This window comes from Chaetura pelagica, unplaced genomic scaffold (genome assembly GCF_000747805.2).
Source record: "Chaetura pelagica isolate M959 unplaced genomic scaffold, ChaPel_1.0 scaffold109, whole genome shotgun sequence".
NCBI classification, from domain to species: Eukaryota; Metazoa; Chordata; class Aves; order Apodiformes; family Apodidae; genus Chaetura; species Chaetura pelagica.
Genome location: NW_009970725.1, coordinates 8,598,531 through 8,613,220, shown reverse-complemented (window position 1 = coordinate 8,613,220; position 14,690 = coordinate 8,598,531). Strand labels below are relative to the sequence as shown.

At 41.8% G+C, this 14,690-nt stretch overlaps 1 protein-coding gene across 1 annotated transcript in view; it reads right to left on the bottom strand.

The window, feature by feature from the left end:
• Positions 1 to 14,690, bottom strand: part of TMEM241 (transmembrane protein 241) — a 50,906-nt gene that overhangs the window by 7,097 nt on the left and 29,119 nt on the right. The window contains exons 13-14 of the mRNA XM_010006914.1: positions 13,663 to 13,732; positions 10,331 to 10,424 (exon numbers count right to left, since the gene is read on the bottom strand). Of these exons, the coding sequence (XP_010005216.1) occupies positions 10,331 to 10,424; positions 13,663 to 13,732 (164 nt within the window). The remainder of the gene's footprint in view (positions 1 to 10,330; positions 10,425 to 13,662; positions 13,733 to 14,690) is intronic.

Below are 14,690 nucleotides of genomic sequence, written 5' to 3'. Positions count from 1 at the left end.
CATTCCTGAGGGAAAAAAAAAGCTGGTTCCAGCAGGCAAAGTGTAAAGTTGCTAGCAGCTGGTGTCTGTGAAGAAAAGGAAAACTGATTTGAGTTTCCTCGTGGCTGAATACATGGGCACTGTGATAGAAGACAATATTTTTACGAACAGACCACTTGGTTGCTGTGATAATTCTTCAGCATTTAGCTATTTCATGTGCACGATTTCATAATTTTTACTGAAGTCCAAAATCAACGAGGATGAGACTTTCAACTTCTGTCAGTTTGTTCTCTCTCACAGTGCAAGAGAACATATTTACAGTGACCATGACTCCTGAAAGAGACCTTCAGCAGTGAGGCAACCACAGCAAAAAACAGGGGCCAAAGGCAGGTATGATACAGGCCACACCCATGTGTTTTCATGCATCAAAAGAACTGCATGTGCGGCTTTACTCACACACGGAAAGCACAAATGTTGATGAAAGTGTTCAAGGATATTGTCAGAGCAAAGGAAGATGCCTAGCTTAAGGGGATTATTTTAGTGAAAAGCAATACAATGCATTTTACCCTTGTTAAAATCTATAGAAACACCTGAAGCACTTATGTTCATTTGTCAACATTATCAGATGTAAAACATTTTTCTGTCATAACTAACTCAGAATGCTGTGGAGGATATCATGAGTACCAAAAATAGCACAGGAAACTTCAGGATGTGTAATCAAGTATTTTTAAAAAATCTGATAGCAAAAATAACAAGTTTCCATCAATCCCTCTCCTGCATGACACAGTTCTGGTATTTCTGTGCATGTATAAAGTCCATTTCCTATTGTATTTCCCATCTCACAACTCCTTTGGGAAAACCTAATTCATAAACAAACAATTCCCAGACCAGATAACTAAATGTCCCTGCTGACTCCTTTCCATACAACCCAACAATAATAACAGAGACACAGTCTCTGTGTTGCCATTCTCTGGTGTGTTTATGCTGTTTTAGTAATGATGTAATGGAAAGAAAACAACATGCTATTATGATGATGATGATAATGCTAAGGACTGCAAGGAAGAATTGGTACTCTTTAGGGTTTTATTTTTCCATTAAAAAATGTCTTTTCAGGGCTTTCCAACCATTCACTGTTACAAAAGGTCAAAATATTCCATCAGAAACCTTAAAAAACTTGATACTTGAAAACAAATTACTAAAATATTAACACAGTTAATCTATTTTGACCAGTGCCTTTTGTGAGCCATATCACAAAGTTACACACTTAGCCTCCAGGGGTTCTCAGCAGTCCCCTGTGTGTCCCATGCATTAACAGATTTTGCAAAGTTTGGCTAGAGGCTGGGGATGGAGAGGAAGAGAAGGACAGGGAGACCTGTTTCAGCCAGCAGCAGATCACTAACATGAGAAGTTTATCAAGAAAGCAACCTGGAGTGTGACACCAGTAGGTGAGAGAGGCTCAAGGTTTGTGAGGCAGTCTGGAGACATTTCACCCATGAAGGTTTTTAAGAAACAAAAAGGCTGCTAATGATCCAGGTCCTGAAAAGAACAGGGAACTGGCAAGGGAGAAGAATGTGGCTGGTTTTAGCTCATTTTTGGAAGCCTAGCCTTAGCTAGTTTTGAAACCTTCTAAGTAAGTTATATAGTGCATGGTTCTCCCACACAATTCTGGCATTTACATCATTACATTAGCAACAGAAAAAATTCTCAAAAGAGTTCTTATTCTTTTGTCTTGTCTTTGTCACACTTATGATTCATCTCCCAGCCTCTGCTCTCCATATATAACTAACTCCAAGAGGCCAAATAAAAACATGGGTGACTAGGAATCTATTATGCAGAGGAACCAATGAATTTGCATCCTCTGCAATTCAAAATCCTGTTAGGTTTGATGAAATGTACTTTTAAATCGCCATTTTCTACAGTCGAGTAGAGACAGTTTGCCAAGGGTAGGAGTGAAAAAGTTCCAAAGACTTACCCAAGCTAGTGGTTCTGCAGTTTGCTTTATGTTCAAGGGAATGACAATACCAAATGGACATGATGAGCTTCAAATGGATATCACGATGGATAAAAGGAAACAAACTGACTCAGAGCTTCTTTTAGGTTTCAATCAATTAATATCTGCTGAGATCGGTTTTATTGTATCAAGCACTGATGAAAACTGTGCTTCAATACCAGCTCCAAGTCACAACGTATAACTCTATGTACTTATTTGTGCGACTCTCTCATGCCCCAAAGCTCTGAAGCTGCCATTTTCAATGGATACACAACTGTAAACCTATACAACTCTTAATGTACATATTACAATCTTTCATTACCTGGAGATTCAAAATTTGCAACAAGTCTCAGCTATTCTTAGAAGAGAGCTTCCTTAAATTGCATCAGTGCTCCAAAGAGACTATGCCACTTAGCTTAGTGGTCATATAGCACACAAAGGAATTGTTATGGAGATTGATGTCTTCCCAACAATTATATGGTGCAATTAGTATTGGATGCTACAATGTAACTATCAAGCTGTCTCCATGGAAACTACCTGAAAACCTGTACTTTTAAGGTTTCAGCAACTGGTCTTTTTCAACAGACCCTTAAGATGCAGTTAAGAGCACACTGCCTTATCTGCTCATCAAGCTCAGATAGGAAACACATTTTCTTTTCCATGGTATTTGCACAGTCCCCACGGTGACTCAGAGAAATCACATGTATGTGTCAAGAATAAATGTACATAATTCATACAGTGAGGACCAACCATAAATCACTATGGATTTTAACCATTTTTAATTACCTTTATGCACGTGTGTACATATTCACAAGCCAAGAGTACATGAGGTGCACAGATGGAAGCAGCTCACTTTTATGAACCCCTTCTTGGCATTCTCGAAAGCTTTAGGGTGACAGAAACACAATCTCTCTCAGATTAGAGATGCACTTAAACCACCCCGGTGCCACAGACAAGCACCCACCAGTAGAGTCCAGCCAGGTCTGGCACACAGTTCTCCCTCTATCCCAGGGCTTTGGCTTGCAGCTGCAGTTTTTCCAGGCTGGGTGAGCAGAGATCTCCAGACACCCCTGCACGCAGTGCAGGATCTTTGCCGAATGAAAACGCACTGTGTTTATGGAACTCCAGTGGGAGTTCATGACATTTTTGCATAAAGCTCCATGAGGACCAAGCCAAAAAAGCAACGTGATTTTCAGCCAAGAATCTCACTGTCACTCTTGCCTGAATACAGCAGCACGCAAAGAAGACACTACTTCAGTTCTCAACATAACAAAGTCAGCAAGTGCCAGGTAGCCAAACATATTCTTCTTCTGGTTATGATGTATGTATAAAATTTTCCAATGGATGTTTTTAAATCCATAATCCTATCTCATTAGGGCAGAGATGAACAAGGACAGCCATTTGCTTCAGAAGGAACCACTGGCAGGACTCTTTCAGGCACTTATTTCTGCGAGTAAATAGCCCTCAGCAGAAGTAAGGAACTGACGTTTTGAACCAGAATTATTTTATGGCACTTGCATGCTAAGCAGCAGCTAGAGAGGAATTAAAAAATACACAAATAGGAGCACATACTTTAGCAGAGGCTGCAAGACTGCAAAAATGTGGAAAAACATTAATTTATTTTATTTCTCTTGGTTGGTTTGCCCATGGAATTAAAGCAGATAAAATTCTCATGTGAACTGCTATCTCTGAAGAGAGGTACAGTGAGCATAAAAAGGCTAGAAGCCCCAGAAGACTTGCAGTTGTGGCCTCTCCATTTTATGAGAAGCAGGAAAAAGAAAATTTCTGCTTTAATTAAAAACATCAGTACTTTTCCAGTCTTTAAGAGTGATATAATCCATTTTATTGCACTGACTTGAAGATGGATCTTGTCTATCCATTCCCTTCAAGACACCATAGGGACCACAGAACCAGATACACAGATGCAAAATATAAAATCAAAGACCACAGGAGGCCTTCTGAGTAACTGTTACGTATTTCGGGGGAGGACTAAAACTGCTGGGGTGTAAGTACAGTGGGCTACAGTTAGATAATAGAACACAAAGATAAGATACCCTTTCAGACACTCTACCAAAAGTACTTTCTCAGTGTCTGGCAACCAGCATTAAACACAGGGTGACTTGGAGTAAACACTTTTAACAAGTAACCAGAGCAGCTGTCAGATGTTTTCATGTATCAGGGAGCCTCCAACACTTTGGATACACTAGAGATGACATATGGCGCATGGGATGGCCATATACAAGAGTTGCATACTACTGATCAGATTAATCTAAATTTTCTTCCAACCAATGCATAAGAAAACCAGTGTAAAACTCAATGCAACTTGATTTCAGTTATCCAAACTCATTTCTTCAGAGAAGGCAGGAAGAGAGAATCCAAAACCCCACTAACCTTCCCATTTATTCTTCCTAACAAACTGTCTCAATAGGTTCCTACTAGAAACAAGCTGAATTCCCTACAAGTTTATTGGGATAATACTAAACATGACATGGGAATATGAATTCATAAGCAACCAGCATCTTGCTGAAGAAAAGTTCTGAAATACTATGTTTCCCTTCTATCCATCATTTAGATTATTTCTGCTGCTTAACTTGCAGAGACCCTAACAGGTTTCATCACCAGATGTAGATTGGCAGCCTTAATCTAAACAAACTCACTGACAGCAGTGTTTGAGCTCATTAGTGTTCTTACCAGATGCTTCTGTCTGCGTATATGAGCATCTCCAGTTTTTCTTTCCAGTACATGACCCATGATAGCTAGCATAGCTTTCAAATTAAAACAAGAAATCTCAGTGCAGCTTCAAATCCTTGCTCTTCTGGGGATTAAATCTGCACAAGGCTACAACAAAGCATTCCATATTTCTTAGGCTTCTTACAAGCTTCTTTTCTTTTGTTTTACAGATCACTTGAGTGATTTTTTGGCATTTCTCACAAATCTATACAGATATGAAAAACACACACACACAATTTGCTTTCACAGCAGAAGTGCAGGGAGCATTTGTCGCTGTAAATATCACGCAGGACTATATACACAGACCCTGTGCTTCATCTGCCTCTGCACAAAGCAATGCTCTGACACAAAAGCTGTCAGAAATCATGACAGGGAAGAACTAAAAAAATATAGATTAGGTTGCCACAGCCAAAGTAAGTATCAGAAAAACAAGTTACGACCCTGCTCCAGTTTTTAAGTGAATGAAAAATTAGAGGGCAGGGAGGCCAAATATGTGGGCTTCACAAAGAATGCCTCCTTGGATCTGCAAAGAAGGCCTGATCAGATCTCGTGGTTAGTTTATTGGTCTATTGGCGCTTAACAAGAAATGAAGTGGTGGCAACAATCTCAGCCTCAGCTCATCCGTCACAAAGGTACAAAGAATCCAAACGGAAAACAGATTTTCTGATTCTCTGCCTCTCCCTAGAGGCCTGCGCTGCTGTCTGAAGGATACAGCATTCTCCTTTCTTGGCTCATTTGCAAGATAAACATATGCCGGCCTCAAATGCTGCTCCTTTCCACTGCTGGTGAAAACTCCAGTCAGTCTGAGAGATTAAGAGGATGATCTAGGGCACTACTCAATCCAAGAAATATGCTCATGTGGGAATACAAAGCTGTTGTTGTGACCAGAGGGATTTTTCTTTCCACTGAATCTCATTCTGCAACTCCAAATTCAAATATTTTGTAACTTTATTCTTTATCCACATTAATGTACTTCCTTTTTCCTTTTTTTTCTTTTTTAAGGGGAGTCACATACTTGAATTTAAACAAATTTTTACAGTACTAGTTAAATACTTTTCTGCACCTCTGATGACATAAGATGTGATTGAGACAGCCCTCACACCCAGGCAATGTTGGCCTAGATGAGTACATAGCTTTTAAGACTTCTAAACACCTGCAGGAAGCAGCATTAGTGATCAGATAGATAGGACTCTTCTTAACAACCCCATACATTAAGTTTATAGTTAACAAGGCACCTTGTGAGAATTTTGCAGGAGCTGATAGATCAGCCCCTACCCTTGAAGGCAAGCCCCAGTTCAGCTCTTCCTTTTTGCCTGTATCTGTCTCTGCAATCTCTTTTGATCCCTGTTCTAAAACTGATGTATACTGTTTCCACATTTTTCAACCATACACCGACTTCTAACTCAGACCCAGTTGCTTCTCAGCACTTGGAGCAGCAGTTCCTCCATGTTCCTCATGCTGCCTCAGGTAGGAATGACTGAGCCCTTAAATCACTCTAATGTAGAATTTTAAGGCTGAAGAAAAGATTAAATTACATTAGTGACACAGGGACAAATCTTTAGTTGCTACAAAGGCAAGTAATTTCATTGACAGCAGTGGCTAGAACAAACTCTGTCTAAATTATGTTTAGGGCTGGCCAAAACCCCACAAATCTAGAAACCCTTGAACTTTGGGAAAGCTTTGATCCAGTCCAGACTTCATGGCTCTGATCCACTTCAGCTGGGAAGGACCCAGATCTGCTTAAAATGTATTTCACAACACATCTTTGCCTGCATTTTTTTTCAGATAGGTCATAAATACCACATGTAGAAACATTTCTCCTCATTCACAATACCTATTCAGCTATTCCTATGTCCAACCCAGAAAGTTAAAAAAGAAAAAAAACCAACAACGCCAAAACAAACCATACACAAGAGCAAGCTTTCAATCAGTTGACTTGCTACCAAGAAGAAAGAGGAAAGCTAAGGTACTAAAATCTGCATAGTCAGAATGTCTGGAAGAAATTCAAACTGCTGAGAAACTCTATGTGACTTGTACAGCATGAAACAACTTGCAAAGCACAAAACCAGCCATATCATTCCCTTCCTGTTATCCCCAGAAAACTCAGACTCATTTGAGTCCAGGAGAAATCCCCACTGACTGGAAAAGGGGAAACATGACTCCCATTTTCAAGAAAGGAAGACCCAGAGAACTAGAGACCAGTCAGTCTCACCTCTGTGCCTGGCAAGATCATGGAGCAGATCCTCCTGAAGGCTCTGCTAAGGCCTTCATGGCTCTGATCCACTTCAGCTGGGAAGGACCCAGATCTGCTTAAAATGTATTTCACAACACATCTTTGCCTGCATTTTTTTTCAGATAGGTCATAAATACCACATGTAGAAACATTTCTCCTCATTCACAATACCTATTCAGCTATTCCTATGTCCAACCCAGAAAGTTAAAAAAGAAAAAAAACCAACAACGCCAAAACAAACCATACACAAGAGCAAGCTTTCAATCAGTTGACTTGCTACCAAGAAGAAAGAGGAAAGCTAAGGTACTAAAATCTGCATAGTCAGAATGTCTGGAAGAAATTCAAACTGCTGAGAAACTCTATGTGACTTGTACAGCATGAAACAACTTGCAAAGCACAAAACCAGCCATATCATTCCCTTCCTGTTATCCCCAGAAAACTCAGACTCATTTGAGTCCAGGAGAAATCCCCACTGACTGGAAAAGGGGAAACATGACTCCCATTTTCAAGAAAGGAAGACCCAGAGAACTAGAGACCAGTCAGTCTCACCTCTGTGCCTGGCAAGATCATGGAGCAGATCCTCCTGAAGGCTCTGCTAAGGCACATGGAAAGCAAAGGGGTGACTGGTGACAGTCAACACAGGTTCACCAAGCACAAATACTGCTTGACTAATTTGGTGGCCTCCTACAATGGGGTCATGGCATCAGCAGACAAAGGAAGAGCAACCGACATCAACCAACATCTGGATCTGTGCAAGCCTTCAACTCTGTCCTGCACAACATCCTGGCATCAAAACTGGAATGGTATGGATGCACTGGATGGAGCACTCATTGGGTAAGGAACCGGCTGGATGGTCACACTCAAAGAGTGGTGATTAACAGCTCGATGTCCAGATGGAGACCTGTGGAGTGGTGTGCCCCAAGGGTCAGTACTGGGACCAGTGCTACTTAATATCTTTGTCAGCAATATAGACAGTGGCACTGACTGCAGCCTCAGCAAGGTTGCTGATGACACAGAAGCGTGTGGTGAGGATGACACACTGGAGGGAAGGGATGCCATCCAGAGGGAGCCTGACAGGCTTGAGAAGGGGTCTTGTGCAAACTGCACGAAGCGCAACCAGGCCAAGTGCAAGGTCCTGCACCTGGGTCAGGGCAACCCCAAACATAAACACGGGCTGGGTGGAGAATGGATCAAAAACAGGCCAGAGGAGAAGGACTTGGGAGTGATGGGGGATGAGAAGCTCAACATAAGTCAGCAATGTGCGCTTGCAGCCCAGAAAGCCAACCATGTCCTGCGCTGCATCAAAAGAAGCATGCCCAGCAGGTCAAGGGACATGATTCTCTCCCTTTACTCAGCTCTTGGGAGACCCCATCTGGAGTACTGTGTCCAGTTCTGGAGCCCTCAACATAAGAAGGACATGAAGCTCATGGAGAAAGCCCAGAGGAGGGCCACGAAGATGATCCAAGGGCTGGAGCACCTCTCCTACGAGGACAAGCCTAGAGAGTTGGGGCTGTTCAGCCTGGAGAATCAGCAGTTATCAAAGCTCTGGGGAGACTTTATAGGGGACTTTCAGTGCCAGAAGGGGCTCCTGAAAAGCTGGGGAGGGACTTTTTACAGGGGCTTGCAATGAAAGGATAAGGGGTAATGGATCAAAATTGGTACAATGGAGATTTAGGTTTGACATTAGGAGGAAATTCTTTAGTGTGAGGGTAGTGAGACACTGGAACAGGTTGCCCAGGGAAGTTGCAGAAGCTCCATCCCTGGAAGTGTTCAAAGGCCAGGCTGGATGGGGCCCTGAGCAACCTGATCTAGTGGGAGGTGTCCCTGCCCATGCAGGTGCGCTGAAACTAGATGATCTTCAAGGTCCCTTCCAACTCAAACCATCCTATGATTCTATGATACTATGCAAGTATACTTTTTTATTGTTGTAAAGTAACAGCTTCATTCACTGTAGTAGGAAAGCTGTGATCACAAACCACATAGGAAGGTTGTGGTATTCAGATGACCTAGCTGAGAATGATGAAACTAAGTAAAATCTAACCAGGGAAAAGGAGCCTGTCAAGCTCTTCTGACTCAATTTACCACTGATAATTTAATAAATGAGCTGTTTATAATTTAAATCAAGTACAACAAGACCATAGATCCTCAGATCATATCTTAATTCAAGTAGGAATGGACCTCAGGAGGTCACACCAGGTTGCTCAGGGCTTTGTCTAGTTGACTCTTGAAAGCCTTTTCAAAGATGGAGACTGCACAGCCTCCCTAGGCAACCTGTGTGCCTGCCTGACTTGTCCTCCTGGTGAAAAAGCTTTTCCTCATACCCCATCCGAATCTCTCATTTCTGATGTGGTCTAACAAGTGCTGAGGAAAAGACAGACCTGGTAACTTCCATGAATTTACTGCCTGTGCTACTGTCAGTAAAACACAGGATACTTTTGGCCTTCTTAGCTGCCAGGGCACACTGCTGCCTCATGTTCAACTTGCTGTCTGCCAAAATCCCCAGGTCCTTTTCTGCAGAGTAGCCTCTCAGTCATCAAGTCCCCAGCCTGTATTACTGCCAAGGGCTCTTCCTTTCCATGTGCAGGGCTTCACATTTGTCCTTGCTGAATTTGGTATGATTTCTGTTGGCCCATTCCTCCAGCCTCTCCAGGTACCTCTGGAAGGCAATCCCATCCTTCAGTGTTATTGACCAGTCCTCTCAGCTTGGTGTCCTTTGCAACCATGAGTGCACTCTATCATCTCTAATTCTTCAATAAAGATGGCAGACAGGATGGGTCCCAGGACAGACCCTTGTGCTACTCCAGTTGTCACAAGCCTCCAGTTAGAACAGGAATCACTAACCTCTGTCTTCTGAGCCTGATCATCCAACTGTTTGGTTTTTTTAACCCATCTGTCTGCACATCCAGACTGTAACAGTCTAAGGGAAATACTGTCAAAAGTCATGTTAATGTCAAGGCAAAGGGCACCCACTGCTATCCCCTCCCCTGCAATGATAGCAGTGGGAGCTCTGGTACTGAAAGTCAGGGAACTAGTTTTAACTCTTGGCTCTGGGAAGACAGAGTGGAAATGTGCACGTGCACATACTCTCAGGAGTATTCTTCTCCAAAACACCTATGGAAAGTATAGATCTGCAGTACTGGGACAGGCCAAATCCTTAGCTGCATTAATCCACCCAGCTCTGTTAAGCCCCATCTATACACAGTATTTCATCTCAGCTACTGATCCTGGCTTATTATGTACCTGCTATTTGTCACCTCAACTCTACGTGCAAGTTGCACAGACAGGCCCTAGGAATGTCAAATAGGGGCAGCAAGGGAAGCTAGAGAGATGCAGAAACTCCTCAGTTCTCCTGTGAGAAGCACAGCTCCACTGTGTTTCTGTGACAGTCTTTCTCTTACCTTTGCAAGGAAAGTCCATGCTGTATATTGCCCTGAGGTCATGCTGTTTTTTAGCTTCACTGTGTGCAACATCAGAAAGAATCCCAACAGTCCACTGCAAGGGATGGGGAAAGCTAGTTAATAAAATCTCTTTATTTCAATTAAGCAACCTCTTACAGGCATCTTGGTTTTCTTAATGCAGAACTGAACAGTCACCCTTCTAGCAGTGTTAATACCATTTGGAGAAAGAAAGCTGGTGGACAGAGCTTACATTATGTTCAGTAAATCTTGGGTTTTGCTCAGTCAGTGACTAGAGTCTGAGTAAAGTAAGTCTGATGCTCTTATGGCTGGTCTCTAATGCACTTGCATAGTCAGAAAAGTAGAGATTATTTGAAACGTGAGGTGGAATATTAACTTCAGGCATTGAAATGACTCTGAAAAAAGGCAATCCTCATTTCAACAGGAGCCACACGTTTGGCAACTAACTCGATTCAACCTCCACAGCATCATGAACTGAAAAACTAACCACTGGGAAGTTTCTGCCTGAAGCTTTCAAGCTGTTTAAACTTCATAAAGCCTAAATTCCAATTAGGAAGTCAAATACATCTCTACTGTATAACAAATAGACAGATGACTTAGTAGTGCTGGGAAGAGAATACTCCAAAGCTCTCTGCTGACCATTAAGTGAATTTTGATTCTCAAGTCATATAGGACAGCAGTCCCCAGTGCTCCTGCAGCCAAGACTACTCTTAGGGAAACTCTTCCACATCTCACTGAACCTCACAGAGCTTTGCCTCTGGATTTTGTCTCATTTGTGATATACTTACAACACACTGGTTGTGAATCATTCAACTAGTGTAAAACAGCAATCAGGGAAAATGACTTCAAAATGCATACAGCAAAAACTACTGTGTGGCTGGTTGAGAGGCACAAGAGATTACAAAGCACTGTAGGAAGCTACACAGGAAAGGAGATAGGATCAACACAGCACACAGATGGTGAGGCAAAAAAAGGTCTTCAGAGAAGGCATGCTGTTCTGGATACTGATGCAATGCAGTTGGTGCTCTCTCTGCAATAGGAGGAAGGGGGAAGATGGTGGCTCCCCAAGTCAGAAATTCCATGCTGAGCTCCAGCACCTCAGACAAGTGCTGTTCCCTGCTTAGTACACATGGCAAAGTTGCATCTCGGCCACATGTCAGTACAGGTGGTTTTGATACACCAAACAGTAGGGTAAGATAACTATTCAGAAGAAGGATGCACTAGGGTTTCTTAAACTGAGCCATAACATGAGACCCCAAAGGACTATTTAGGGCAACAAAGCTGGTGAAGGGTCTAGAGAATAAATCTTAGGAAGAACACTTGAAGGAGCTGGGAATGTTTAGTTTGAGAAAGAGGAGGCTGAGGGAGGCCTCATCAGTCTCTACAACTACCTCAAAGGTCATTGTAGAGAGGTTGGTGCTGGTCTCTTCTCACAGGTAATTGGCAACAGAACAAGAGGGAATGGCTTCAAGCTGCAACAGGGCAGGTTTAGACTGGACATTAGGAAGACTGTTTTCGCAGAAAGAGTGGTTAGACACTGGAATAGGCTGCCCAGGGAGGTGGTTGAGTCACCATCCCTGGATGTGTTGAAGGGTTGTTTGGATGTGGTGTTGTTGGATATGGTCTGGGGGAGAACATTGTAGGGTAGGGATGATGGTTGGACTAGGTGATCCCAATGGTCTTTTCCAACCTGGATAGTTCTGTGATTCTATGATTCTATTTGCTGTAGCTGGCACCAAGAAAGCAGATGCTGCTTTGATGATGAAAGGTAGGCCCAAACTCAACTCCTTACTACGGAGGATGAAGTGCTGGACAGTTGAGCATTCAACTCTGAGAAATCAGTGAGTTAAATGAAGCAGCATTGCCCAAACTTTTGAAAGTCCAGCAGCTGGCTTAAGTTTGTACCACATCTTCTGTCCTGCAGAGAAGGGCTTTTAGTCAGAGTGATTTGAAGCTGTTTGGTTTAACTCAGAGATAAAAGTGAGCCAGCTAATTATAACACCTGAAACATTGACCTCACAGTTAACACCGATTTATTTCATTAACAGAATGGAGCCCTTTGCACCTTACTACTAATGCTTCAGACATTCTGCACAGGTGGTAGATGTAGCTGCATCAGTTCCATTCTACAGGTTTACTTTGCATTTTAGAGATTTTCCTCCAAGTCCTTTATGTCTACAAAGACAGTGGATTACAAGATCCACAAGACAGGAGCTGAGACATTTGTTTCTGCATCTATTCCTTTTGACTTGCTGTAGTGCACAATGCTATCTACTATATATGCACTGAAACTCAGCAATGGAAACATAAGTGGGAGGCTATAACAGTGCTAAAATTCTAATTAAGTGAGAAATAAGAATATCTGGGTTAGACAGATAACTATTAGTGCCTGCAGTTAGACTTTGCCTTCCAGAAGAAAGAGGTTTCACCTACCTACCATGGAACAACTTATTCATTAACACCTAATTGCAAGTTACTTGTAGTGTGGATAGTCCACTCTTGAAAAAATAAAAAGCTGTTTTTGTACTAAAAAACTATGCACATAAGGAAACTATTTAACAATCATTTTTAATATGTCCTTTTAATGGAAAATTTGGATACAATTAGGCAAATCTCTAACAATCAGTAAATATTTTTGCTATCAATTAGCATAAAAGTATTTTTCCCCCTAAAAAAAGAAAAGACTTCCATTTGGCAAAAGACTGGAGGGGAAAGACAGGAACATTTTTTTCAGGTAATTAAGAACTACAGAAGACATACTTAAGTTGTCCTGTGGGAATTACACTACTGGGCAGTGAACTTTTGCTATTCAAAATAAAAGAATGCTTGTTAAAGCTTTTCCCTTTTACACAAAAATCCCAAAACATTCTGCCAAATAACAAGATGTACAGGCAAACAAATCCATGTACACCCATGCACTGCTGAAGACTAATACTTTGTAATCACTGCAAACAGCAAGTTGTACAAGGGCTAATTGTCTTGAGAAGCATTTGAGAGATGGTATTTATCAAAGCTTTGCTACATTAGGTAAGAATTACTTTACTGGTGACTGAGAACTCTTCTGATAAGAATGCAGTCACTCAAATAAACACATATACTTCCAGCATATTTGAGTGTGCCTTCAGGCCTTCAAATGCATATCTATAGATATGTCCAGATATATATTCTCTGCAGTTTTACTGGCTTATGCCAGCAGAAGCAAGTATAGCTAAGGTTTTGCACACTGCAAAATTTTTAACTGAGAGTCAAGTTTAGAAGTCAGGGGAAATCTCTGATTTTGAAAACATTCACATGTCCTGTTATAGAAAGGTTACCTGGCACAGCAGCTGCTATGAAACCTGTAGAAGTACAGGAATGGGAAGTCCAAGGCACTGAAGAGATCACCTGAGGGAGAAAGCAATATACTCTGTAGAATACAGGGGGAAAAAATTACCCTCTTTTACAAGCAAGGGAACGGCAATTACATGAACATTACTAGTTTAACATTCCTTTGAGCTTTTACAGCTGGCTGACTTTTCATTTATGATGCTTCCCACATTTCTAGTGCGTTTAATGATTTCTCTCTGACCTTGCTCCCAGCCAGTCCCTGCCTTTGGTTGAAAAAGGGGAAATGGATATGTGAGAGTATTGTTTGCTAGTATACAGAAGATCCTGCTTAAGCAACAGTTGCCAGTGGACAGACATGCATCACATCCACTTATTTTATTACAGAGCTTGTGATAGTTCCTTCTGAAGCAACAGGAAGCACAGACATATGTTGGCTGTTTCCCCATCTGGCACGTGAACTCTGTCACACAGAGCAAGTTGAGAGGTTTAAAGCAGTTCTCCCAGACCCAAGCAGAGCTCTCAAGTACTTGCATTTCCAGGAACCTGGGCCCTGGTTGTTCTTGCTAGCAGCAACTCTGAGGAGTTCTCCAACCTTCAGACTCTACAGATTTGGAAGAAGCTCCATCTTTCACGTTTTGAAATGCACAACTATTTTGCTTCACATTGCTGTCTATCCTGGTGGGGGAATGCTATGTGCACCATATGCCTCATCAGGCAATGAAGGGAATTTATGTTTATTTAAATGCTTTTTCCTTTCTTTTTCTGATGGAGAAAATGTCTAGTGACAACAACAGATTATCACCCTTATCCTTCTAAGAATTTAAACACCAGAATGATGGGAATATTAGCCACCACCAAATATTCATTTCTCCATTTTTAGCTTTCGATCTTTTTCTGCTTCAAATCCTGCCATGGGCTCAAGTGATGGGATAAAACTCACAAAAGCAACAAAACAAAATATCCGTGTAACACTGAGGGCAATGCAGAGAAGGAAACTCAGTTCTATATGGACTGC